The sequence below is a fragment of the Schistocerca gregaria genome, chromosome 3 (genome assembly GCF_023897955.1).
Source record: "Schistocerca gregaria isolate iqSchGreg1 chromosome 3, iqSchGreg1.2, whole genome shotgun sequence".
NCBI lineage: Eukaryota > Metazoa > Arthropoda > Insecta > Orthoptera > Acrididae > Schistocerca > Schistocerca gregaria.
The window spans coordinates 393161820-393174103 of NC_064922.1; the positions used below are offsets into that span (position 1 = coordinate 393161820).

Consider the following 12284-nt stretch of genomic DNA (forward strand, 5'->3'; position numbering starts at 1 on the left):
TACGCATGCGCCAAAGATGAGCCACAAATAGCTGTATCTCTTGAACCCTAGTGTCGGTGGACAAATCAGTGTGATCATGGCCTTGGTTCGTGTAGGGGATGTTATTTTGTTTTGCCAGAAAAATGATAAATGTGATAATAGAGCAACGAACTGACATGAAGTTTCACATGAAAGTTAGAAAAACTGCTACTGAAACTTATATTTTAATAAAATTAGTGTACGACGAAGACTGTTTATCAGGTAAGTGAGCTTTTAAGTGGTTCAGTCGTTTCCAGGCTTGACGAGAGGACGTTGAAGATGACTCTCGCTCGGGCCCCCCTTCAACTTAAAAAACGGCTGAAAGTATCTAAAACATTTAAAAAGTCACTTGAGTATTCGATCTAATGCTGAAATTCTGGACGTTAACAAAAAATGCATAAGACAAGTTGTATATAAACAATTTAACATGAGAAAAGTGTGTTCGAAACTAAAGCCAAAATTTCTCACGATCGAACAAAAAGAAGCTCGCTAAAATATTTCTAGTGGCTCCTTGAATATCATTGAAAAGTATGCTAATTTCTTTGAAAGATTTATATGCCAAGAATCTTTACTTTTCACTTACGATACGAACACAAAACTCCAGACCATGTACTATAAGGGCTCGCCTTCTCCGAGAGCGAAAAAAGCTCGAATGAGCAAATCCAAATTAACAGTGAGGCTGATTTTTTTTTGATGTTCATTTAATTGTGAATCTTCACTGGGTTCCTGAAGGTCAAACTATTAATTAACACTTCATTGAGGTTCATGCTCAACACTGCGATCAAATAAGAAAAAAGAAAAACCCAAATTGTGGAAGAACGAGTCATGGGTTCCGCATCAAGGCAACGCACCGACTCGAACCGCACTGTGTGTTAAGAAGTATCTAGCGATGTACAGCCTCCCAGTGTTGCACCACCCAGCTTATTCGCCTGACTTTTATCTATACTCCTAAGTCAAGTCTGTGTTAAAAGAGACAGGACTCCAGTCCTTTGAAGCAATGAAAGAAAATACGTCACGTGTCATCAAGGAGCTCACAAGCTAGACGTCCAGCACTATTTCCAGCAATTGAAAATTCTAATGCAGCGTTATAGGGATAGAGCAGGGGAGAGCGTAGTGACTGCGACGATAACTGAATATGTATGTTTTTGAAATAAAATGTTTTACAGCAATATTTTATAACCATACCTCTTATATAGAACTTAATATTCTTCGCATAGGTCTCGGAGAATTAACTAGCATTTAGGATCTCGAAAACCTTGAGGAATTAGAAGTTACATTTGACATAAGATTCTAACCCACTTGGATAAGTTTTCTGGCTACGGAAAATTTTCCAGCCACGTAAACCTACCGTTTCACAGTTTGCCGGCCGCGGTGGTCTCGCGGTTCTAGGCGCGCAGTCCGGAACCGTGCGACTGCTACGGCCGCAGGTTCGAATCCTGCCTCGGGCATGGATGTGTGTGATGTCCTTAGGTTAGTTAGGTTTAAGTAGTTCTAAGTTCTAGGGGACTGATAACCACAGCAGTTGAGTCCCATAGTGCTCAGAGCCATTTGACCCATTTCACAGTTTGACTGTAACTTACCATATTTTAACAACACATAGATAATTTAAAAAATATGGCAAACCAAACGAATGATAGTTAGTGAAGACAGAAAGGGTAAGTCCTCCCATGAAAGAGAAAATGAAAGGACCGTTTGTTTTCGAATATAGGTGGAAACGATCGGTTGAAACAACTTCCTCTCCATTTAAACGCTAGCATAGCCTAGGTATGAAGACCATTGTTTACGATCGTACTGTTTCGACTTCAAATAATAGTAATCAGCCATGGCGACCTATGCATTGCTATATAAGAAGTCACCCTAATTCCGACAACGCCCTTTTCAAAGAGGACAGAGCGGCAGATGGATATTCAAACCCCCCTTTTTCCCTTGATGGTGGGTAACTGCACCTAAAAGGTGGAAGAATCGGCAATGATTTACAGCATGAAGATACAAAAGACACCGTACTGAAGACCACAGAAAATGTTGCATGTATTAGAAAAAAATTCTGGATTATTCCCCCGCCTCCCCTCCCCCTCCCCAGCCCCTTCGGATCTTCGTAACTGGACTTCCAAGGAGGAGGTGAAGATGAGAAAGAGACTGAAAAAGAAGCGATAGAGTAACATGTCAAGAGAATGTCAGAAATTTGAATGTGGTGACGAAGCTACAAAATCTGAGAAGGGAACTGAAAACACTGGATCTAAATGTACTATGAATCAATGAAGTGAAACAGGAAGAAGATAGGGATTTCTCGTTTGATAAATACCGGGTAATATCAGCTGCAATAGAAAATAGGGGTATGTGTGCATGATGCGTAATGAATAGCAGGTTGGGACAAAAAGTAAGTTAATTTTAAAAGTTCATAAGATCATTCTTGTCGTAGTTTAAGTTCTCTGGCACTGCAGTTACTGCCATAATGATTACCACAATAGGCCGTTCCGTTCAAGAAAAATAGACGATACTGTAGAAGTCAGTCTTAAACTTTGGACAGACAAATTTATGTATAAAAGAAGGTAACTGCGAAGAAACTTTGAATAATAGAAAATGCCAGATTTTACCTATGAAAGGCTAAAACTCTCCGGAAACCGAAGTATTACAGAAATATTGTTCACTTAGGATCGAGGGCAATATAAAGAGCAGGGAAGCAAAGCGAAATGATAGAAAAAAAAGTAGAAGAAAGAAAATGGCCATTGGAATGACTGATTTAGCATCTTGAAAAATCAGTAATCTGTTATATGTAGTAAAGGTAACAGTTTCAAAATTAAAAGGGCGAAAGGAAATCCACGCTTAAAGGTAGAGGAGAGGGCGACTATGTGGGAAGAGACCAAGGAATTCTGTAAGGGAATGCAACTGTCTGCTACTATAAAAGAAGAAGAAATGGACGTTGATTTGAAAAATAGAGTAGACAGAGTATTAGAGTCAGAGGATGAACGAATATTTGCTTTCAAACAAGGCTTAAGGGGTAGCTAACGATGCTATTGAATTTCTGAAATCAAAATATTGTTCTTATAATTCTCAGATCAACTGCACGACACACACACACATCAAATTTTCAATTGGTGCTTTTCAAATGATTCATTTCTTTAAACGGTTATTTCTCGGAAATTATGTCACGGCGCTGTATTAAGCACTGAAGTAAACGAATTATTACTGGTGCATTACAACTTTTTATATATCTTATTGCCATTACTATTAAATGAGAGGCATCTGTGGCACGTTAAATCAAGGCTGGTTAGCAATTTATATATGTGGCTGGAAAGAGCGAGGGAGAGGGGTGTAGAGAGAGAGACAGTAACGGAGCATGGAGAGCGTAAAATGTAAGTAGCATACGTAGTAATGTAAGTAGCATACGTAGTAACCAACAACAAAGTTGGTGGGATTAGAGAGAATGCAGGCGTCCTCCTACTCTACTGTTTATCATCGTTAAGCATATTCAGTTTTAAGTATGTTTTCCAGGCCTTTCGACGGGTCTTATTTTCCGCATGTTATTTGTCGTTTGCGGTCCGTAGCATTAATATCTCTTTCCCGTGAACTTCCAAACCTGTTTCGAATTTTTTTCACTTCCTGTAATGATTCTCCGACATGCTATTTGAAAAGCAGTGGTGGGAGTAGAAGTCATGTAATACAGTTTTATTTACATGAACCTGTTTTACCTTACCACCTACTTTTACTAACTTTCTGTTAGAGGACGTTATCCCAAAAATAACAAATGAAAGTGATCGTTTATAAGAATAGTGTTGTAAAATGATAGGAACATTGTTTTGCGAGATTAGTAGTGAAAATTCAGTTAAACGGTATATTTTATTAGTAACTGAAAAAAGGTGTCTTGCCACCAACAGCATGAAGCGAAATACACAAGAAGGTACTGTGCGAAAATATACAACGTGCTAGCTGAAAACAACGTGAATACGATGGCAACTATTTAATTATCTTTAGTGTCTAAAGCGGCCACCACACCAATATTCGACAAAAACACAACATGGACACGAAACAGTACAAGCAAGAAAGTAAACTTCGTGTAAAGTTACTGAACATTTTGCCCTCTGACGACGAGGATTAGTGCTCCAAGTAAAGGAAACAAAACAGTGACAGCATGGTACCTATTCATCAGCTATGGAAGCAAAACTACCTACGTGTCTTACCTCTCTCATTGCAGGAGAACTCCGTAGCCCATGTAGGGACTGACAGGTCAGCGTCATATAAACAGCAAGTATTTCATGATCAGGTTGATTTGTCTGCGTATCCGTGGAGCACTGACAGTATAGAGCACATTTGTTGTAAGTTGTGGGCTGTAATCATGACCGTGCATGAACTGCTCTCCGATGTGCGGGCCGTAACAACAGCTGGCAGCGATCTGTTTGTGCGGAGGCCAGGCCAACATGTGATACCAATTGTCTTATTGCAGGTGGTGATGCTGTCGTCAGCGATTTCGTACCCATTCGTCTTCGCAGACTACTTGGCGGAGCTCGGACACGGCACTGAGGCCATGACCACCATCGTCAGTGTCTGCATGTGCATTTCCTCATTCTCCGGTAAGCTGCGAACATTTCAAACCTTCCTGTTGACTCGATAGCCATCCAAGACCAAATATTATTTGAGTTGATCACAAATTACAAGTCGAATTATCGATTTCAATTACTAACCAGCCTTCTTTAGATGATAAAAATCGGATTACGACAGCGCCATATCAGAAAATAATAAACTATTGAACTTTTCGGCGTCCTTGCACCGGCCTTCCTCAGGCCGTGGACTAATTTAGTGGAGCAGCATCAGTAGATTGCGTCTCTAACTGTTTCTAAAACCACCGGCGTAACATTCGAACACTGAGGAAACTGAAAGGTCAGTTAGCAACCGCATAACAGAGCATGAGTGCTATGTCCGACTGTGACAGCACAGCAGATCTGGCCGCATCTCGTGGTCGTGCGGTAGCGTTCTCGCTTTCCACGCCCGGGTTCCCGGGTTCGATTCCCGGCGGGGTCAGGGATTTTCTCTGTCTCGTGATGGCTGGGTGTTCTGTGATGTCCTTAGGTTAGTTAGGTTTAAGTAGTTCTAGGGGATTGATGACCATATATGTTAAGTCCCATAGTGCTTAGAGCCATTTGAACCATTTTTTTGAACAGCAGATCGGCACATGTGGAGCGCTATCGCGACTGTGTGTAACCTGTAACGATTATTATTATTATTATTATTATTATTATTATTGGCTTTTGGAACGTGGCCACACAGCCATCTAAACACTGGAGTTTGTTTTGGACAAGTCAGAGGATATATTAGTTTAATTCGTACCCTGGTACGAAGTTACATAGGCTTAACAAATAACAGATGCCGACATAAGACAAATTTTCGCATACATATTGTACTGAAGCGAGTAATCAAGCTGAGAATTTTACACTGGATACACAGAGGTAATAAGAATTGATAAATTGCCGTCGGTACACAATTGTGATATTTTCAATGCAATACATATTATTTTCCATTCTATTTCAGAGTACGCAGATGCAATAGCTCCATACTTAGTAATTGTATACAGGCGATGGCTCACAGGAAGTTCCATACCTAAAGACTGGAAAGTTGGTCAAGTCACACCAATACCGGCCGCGCGGGATAAGCCGAGCGGTCCAAGGCGCTGCAGTCATGGACTGTACGGCTGGTCCCGGCGGAGGTTCGAGTCTTCCCTCTGGCATGGGTGTGTGTGTTTGTTCTTAGGATAATTTAGGTTAAATAGTGTGTAAGCTTAGAGACCGATGACCTTAGCAGTTAAGTCCCATAAGATTTCACAGACACATTCACACCAATACCCTTAAAGGTAAATAGGAGTAATCCGCTGAATTACAGGCCCATGTCACTAACGTCGATTTGCAGTAGGGTTTTGGAACATATACTGTATTCGAACATTATGAAGTACCTCGATGAAAACTATTTACTGACACTATTCAGCATGGATTCAGAAAATATCGTTCTTGCGGGACACAACTAGCTCTTTATACTCATGAAGTAATGAGTGCTATCGACAGGAGATGTCAAATTGATTCCATATTTTTAGATTTTCAGAACTCTTTTGACACCGTTCCTCACAATCATCTTCCAACCAAACTGTGTGCCTATGGAATATCGCCTCTGTTGTGCGACGGGATTCGTGATTTCCAGCCAGAAAGGCCACAGTTCGTAGTAATAGACGGAAAGTCATCGAGTAAAACAGAAGTAATATCCGGCGTTCCCCAAGGAAGTGTTATAGGCCCTCTATTGTTCCTGATCTATATTAATGACATAGGAGACAATCTGAGTAGCCCTCTTAGATTATTTGCAGATGATGCTGTCATTTACAGTCTTGTAAAGTCATTAGATGACCAAAACGAACTGTAAATTGATTTACATAAGATATCTGTGTGGTGCGAAAAGTGGCAATTGAACCTGAATAAAGAAAGGCATGAAGTTATTCACATAATTACTAAAAGAAATCGGCTAAATCTCTATTACACGGTAACACACATAAATCTGAAGGCTGTAAATTCAACTACATACTTAGGGATTACAATTCAAATAATCTAAATTGGAACTATCACATAGATAATGTTGTGGGTAGAGCAAACCAAAGACTGCGATTCATTGGCAGAACACGTAGAAGGTGCAACAGATCTACTAAAGAGACTGCTTACACTGCACTGGTCCGCCCTATTCTGAAGTATTGCTGTGCGGTGTGGGATCCGTATCAGGTGGGACTGACGGATGATATTGCAAAATTTTAAAGGAGGGCGGCACGTTTTGTACTATCGTGAAATAGGGGAGATAGCACCAGAGATATGATACGTGAATTGGAGTGGCAATCAATAAACGAAAGCGGTTTTCGTTGCGACGGGATCTTCTCATGACATTTCAGTAACCAGTTTTCTCCTCCGATTGCGAAAACATTCTGTTGGCACCCACCTACATAGGGAGAAATGACTATCAATATAAAATAAGAGAAATCAGGGCTCACATAGAAAAATTTAAGTGCTTCTTTTTCCCGAGCGTCTTTCGAGAGTGGAACGGTAGAGAGACAGCTTGAAGGTGGTTCATTGAACCCTCCGCCAGGCACTTAACTGTGAATAGCCGAGTAATCACTTAGATGTAGATGTAGACAAATGACTATATGTCTAAAGTAACAATAAAATGTTGTTTTGGGTGTCCTGTAAGAACTGTTACAAAGGCCGCGGATATACACTCCTGGAAATGGAAAAAAGAACACATTGTCACCGGTGTGTCAGACCCACCATACTTGCTCCGGACACTGCAAGAGGGCTGTACAAGCAATGATCACACGCACGGCACAGCGGACACACCAGGAACCGCGGTGTTGGCCGTCGAATGGCGCTAGCTGCGCAGCATTTGTGCACCGCCGCCGTCAGTGTCAGCCTGTTTGCCGTGGCATACGGAGCTCCATCGCAGTCTTTAACACTGGTAGCATGCCGTGGACGTGAACCGTATGTGCAGTTGACGGACTTTTAGCGAGGGCGTATAGTGGGCATGCGGGAGGCCGGGTGGACGTACCGCGGAATTGCTCAACACGTGGGGCGTGAGGTCTCCACAGTACATCGATGTTGTCGCCAGTGGTCGGCGGAAGGTGCACGTGCCCGTCGACCTGGGACCGGACCGCAGCGACGCACGGATGCACGCCAAGACCGTAGGATCCTACGCAGTGCCGTAGGGGACCGCACCGCCACTTCCCAGCAAATTAGGGACACTGTTGCTCCTGGGGTATCCGCGAGGACCATTCGCAACCGTCTCCATGAAGCTGGGCTACGGTCCCACACACCGTTAGGCCGTCTTCCGCTCACGCCCCAACATCGTGCAGCCCACCTCCAGTGGTGTCGCGACAGGCGTGAATGGAGGGACGAATGGAGACGTGTCGTCTTCAGCGATGAGAGTCGCTTCTGCCTTGGTGCCAATGATGGTCGTATGCGTGTTTTGCGCCGTGCATGTGAGCGCCACAATCAGGACTGCATACGACCGAGGCACACAGGGCCAACACCCGGCATCATGGTGTGGGGAGCGATCTCCTACACTGGCCGTACACCTCTGGTGATCGTCGAGGGGACACTGAATAGTGCACGGTACATCCAAACCGTCATCGAACCCATCGTTCTACCATTCCTAGACCGGCTAGGGAACTTGCTGTTCCAACAGGACAATGCACGTCCGCATGTATCCCGTGCCACCCAACGTGCTCTAGAAGGTGTAAGTCAACTACCCTGGCCAGCAAGATCTCCGGATCTGTCCCCCATTGAGCATGTTTGGTACTGGATGAAGCGTCGTCTCACGCGGTCTGCACGTCCAGCACGAACGCTGGTCCAACTGAGGCGCCAGGTGGAAATGGCATGGCAAGCCGTTCCACAGAACTACATCCAGCATCTCTACGATCGTCTCCATGGGAGAAAAGCAGCCTGCATTGCTACGAAAGGTGGATATACACTGTACTAGTGCCGACATTGTGCATGCTCTGTTGCCTGTGTCTATGTGCCTGTGGTTCTGTCAGTGTGATCATGTGATGTATCTGACCCCAGGAATGTGTCAATAAAGTTTCCCCTTCCTGGGACAATGAATTCACGGTGTTCTTATTTCAATTTCCAGGAGTGTAGAACTGAATATCTCTGCAGGTCTAGAAGTGCCATCTAGAGAGAATATGAATTATACAAGAATCAGATTTGGGTATTACACCCATACGTATAGATACACTAGAATTCAGACACATGTATATAGGGGGGTGCACAGTGACATACGTTTATAGGCTGAACGTTCCGTATCCTATAGAGTATCACGTGAGAAGATAGTTAATTGTGCTTTGGCATTTTCCCTGGAATTCTAATTACCAAGAGCTTTAGATTAGCATCCTATGTAGCTACAACTTAATGTTGATACAGTTGACAAACTCGTACAATATTTTACACGATACTGTATCGTTAGATGTCAACAAGGTTTGCAAGATGCTTGGGAAATGATGACCAGTATCCCCAAGATTATATTCATGGACGATTATGTAATTCGTGTTGAAAAGACATTGTAATGATCTCTATCTTCTCCCTTTCCGCAAACACATAGATGTTGAGATTGAGCCGATAGAGGTGTTCGTTGAATTTCAAATTTTTCAGTCGCGCTATAGCTGCCGTGAAGCTCCGAGATGTTTTTGTCTTATTATATCATAATACTCTTGGAGTCGTGGGATAAATTAGTGCTTAGTGACTGCCATTGACTTTTAGATGTCCTATGAGAGGGAGGTTATCATATTTAACAGCTGCGTATAGACATGCTCGGTTTTGCTACGAGAGTTCATTTCCAGGTACCTCAAAATGGCCTTTCATCCATTCCATCACGATGTTGCGATATTCATATCCAACCGAAACACATCGTTGAAAACTGCTGCAGCTATTACGTTGATAAAATTATTATTATGGTTTCTAATCAGTTGCTGGATTGGCATATTATCAGATATCATGAATACTGTGTCTGCTATGGAGCCATCTGTATATACCACGCATGCATCGTGATAGTGAGAAAGGAATGCCATTGCCGTTACGTTACTGGGATCCTGATTTTGAAACGTTAAATAGGTCCTGACATCAATCCGCAGAGTCGATGTGTGGAACGGTCTGCTGTAGTGCGGTATGAGAGAACTATACCACACCTAGTGCCTTAATGCTTATATCTTCACAAATTCAGCTGCTACAGGTGGGAGTTGCTTGGTTATCTAGTATCTCTCGCGGCCGAAAGCAAGATGCTAAATCCCAGATTTTTTCGTCGAGGGACCCGTTTTGCTCGAAACAGAGCCGAATATTCTTCGCAGTTTTAAGAGTGATTAATTCTCTTTTACCAATAGTGCATTGGTTGCGGTTGGCGTAAACGCCCCAGTAACTATACGCAAGTAACTGATGCTGATCTGTACCGTCTTATTACGGGCCGCTAAAAAGTCATCGTCGACCGCTTCTCTGAGCCCCGCCATACTCCAGTCATAGCTCTTACGAGATTACATGCTTTTTCACGTGTGTTAAGTATGTGTTGAACATTGTGAACCCATCTTATTTTATCACCTATAATCATTCCAGAAAATCTTGTTGTTTTCGCAACTGGAAAATTATGTTGTCCGAGTTGCACTGTTTGTGGATTCCTGTGTCAAGTAAACATCGTTGGAGCACATTTTCTGTCAGATATTTCGAAGCCACTTTCTATAAGCCACTCATGCAGGCGTATGGGAGCGGTGTGCATTTTCAGATGACAAGACTGAAGACCACTGTCTTCGGCATACATGCGTATGTCGTCGGCGTACTGTAACATTAGGACGTCACTGGGAAAGAGATCATGAACGTCTGCTAAACAGAGATTGAACAGTAGGCGAGCCAAGACAGACCCCTTCAGGAGGCCTTTGGATGTTGCTTCGGTCCCAAAGTAGTTTCGTGTTCCAAAATCATTGTGTTCCTGTTGTTCAGGAAGCTTACAAAGTTACCAGCGAATGATTTTAGAATATAAGGTTTTTCCAGTTTTTCCCTGAAATTGGCATTAAGACGTTGTCTACGCTTTATGGAAGTCTATGAAGACAACTGTCATATAATTATTCACAGAGAAATTTAGCTGTATGCCAGTAACAGACTGTCAATGGATTCCAATAGCCCCTTTTACTTTACGTTGCTCAATTTGTTCCTCCGCTAATATTTTATTGTTTACACACCACCTTTCTAAGCATCGCTCAGTAATCTTATAATTAACTTCACCGAACACGGTTGTAAGATGACAGGCCGATATATCTCCAGTTTATCACATTTTTTTTTTTTTTCAAAATTTGCCGATGGGGACGATACGAAACGTTTTCAGCGAGTCGATTTTGGTCTTTTGTGTCCAAACGCTACTGTAAATTTTGAGCAACGGAAGTTTCCCTTTGTGTGGAATGTCTGGTAGCATTGGGTAGTCAGTACAGTCCGGATCAGGTGCAGCCGCTGTCTTCAAAAACAGGCCTTGTGCGAATGCAGCTACTTCTTTCTAAACATTACGAGACTCGGTACAGAATTCTACCCCCTCCAAACTCAAGCAAGCGAGGTGACGGTTGCTTTCTGCGTGGCGTCGACACGTAACACCTTCTCCATTTTATCTCGTGCGTCGCCATGTCCTTCTTCGAGGTCTCTTTGTCTTTTCTCCGAGGCCTGCAAGCCTCTTGCTGTAGTTGCATCGACGAGTAGAACATGATGAGATGTGTCTGCGTTGTGAGACCCGATGTTTCCTTCGCTAATCGCTTCACTGATGGGCGCAGGTGGTGTGTCATTGTTAATTCCGAAAATACGGCTGGCTTTGCGAAATTTGTCTAGCAGTGGGGCATCAACCACTACCGTTCATGTTTGTGATCGCAGAGTAGCAAGAATTTTAACGATTTGGCACAGCGATGCAAACATGGCAGGTACCAACACCAAACTGCCACTGTTGCCACTTCGCATGCAGTGGGCGAGTAGAAAGTGTTTACACCATCTAAGCGCGTTAAAGTTGCCCCTTCGGCGTCTTGGAGCAAACTGCATATACCAATGGCTAAACCACAGATTGAGCCAGTAACGTTTCAGGAAACCCGAGTACTTGCGAGACGGCTGTGGATGGCTGTACGCGAACTGACTGCCGGCAAACGCAGTACGTGGGGCAGAGTATGATCGCAGGACGTCTTCCTCACCGGACACAGCCGCGTCCTGCTAAACACACAGCGTACCCACAACTGGCGACGTTTCTCCGCAGCTGACTGCAGTACAGCGTAATCCTGTGCTCCTGTCATCGGTTCACAGTGGCTGACTAGACACCAGAATGCCATCTAATCCATGAACAGCCAGCAATACACCCCCTCCCTTTCTATTAACGCCAACCAGTGGTATTTATGGCCAATAAAATGCAAGAAGTTTCACACAGGCGTACTTGTGACACTGTTATAAACCCGATTAATTGGAGCACTTATTCTTCATCTAAACTAGTCTCCACTGTGAAGAAACACGGATTTATTATTATTATTATTATTGTATGCATCAATTACAGTAATAAACATTTAGCAAAACAAAGAAATATATTTAAAAATGAGCATGTGAAATTATAATTATATAGCACACAAGTTTTAAAACGGCTCATACTACACTTGGATGTCGATGGATTCGATCCAGCGGAGTGCCTCGTGGGATGCTTGATGGAGCTTCTCAATGCCACCAGGGAAGCATCTGATTGGACAGTTATTCACAATG

The 12284-nt window shown here is 43.1% G+C and overlaps 1 protein-coding gene across 1 annotated transcript in view; it reads left to right on the forward strand.

The window, feature by feature from the left end:
• Nucleotides 1-12284, forward strand: part of LOC126354828 (monocarboxylate transporter 13-like) — a 91502-nt gene that overhangs the window by 17530 nt on the left and 61688 nt on the right. Inside the window, exon 3 of the mRNA XM_050004771.1 lies at nt 4460-4586. Coding sequence (XP_049860728.1) covers nt 4460-4586 — 127 coding nt within the window. The remainder of the gene's footprint in view (nt 1-4459; nt 4587-12284) is intronic.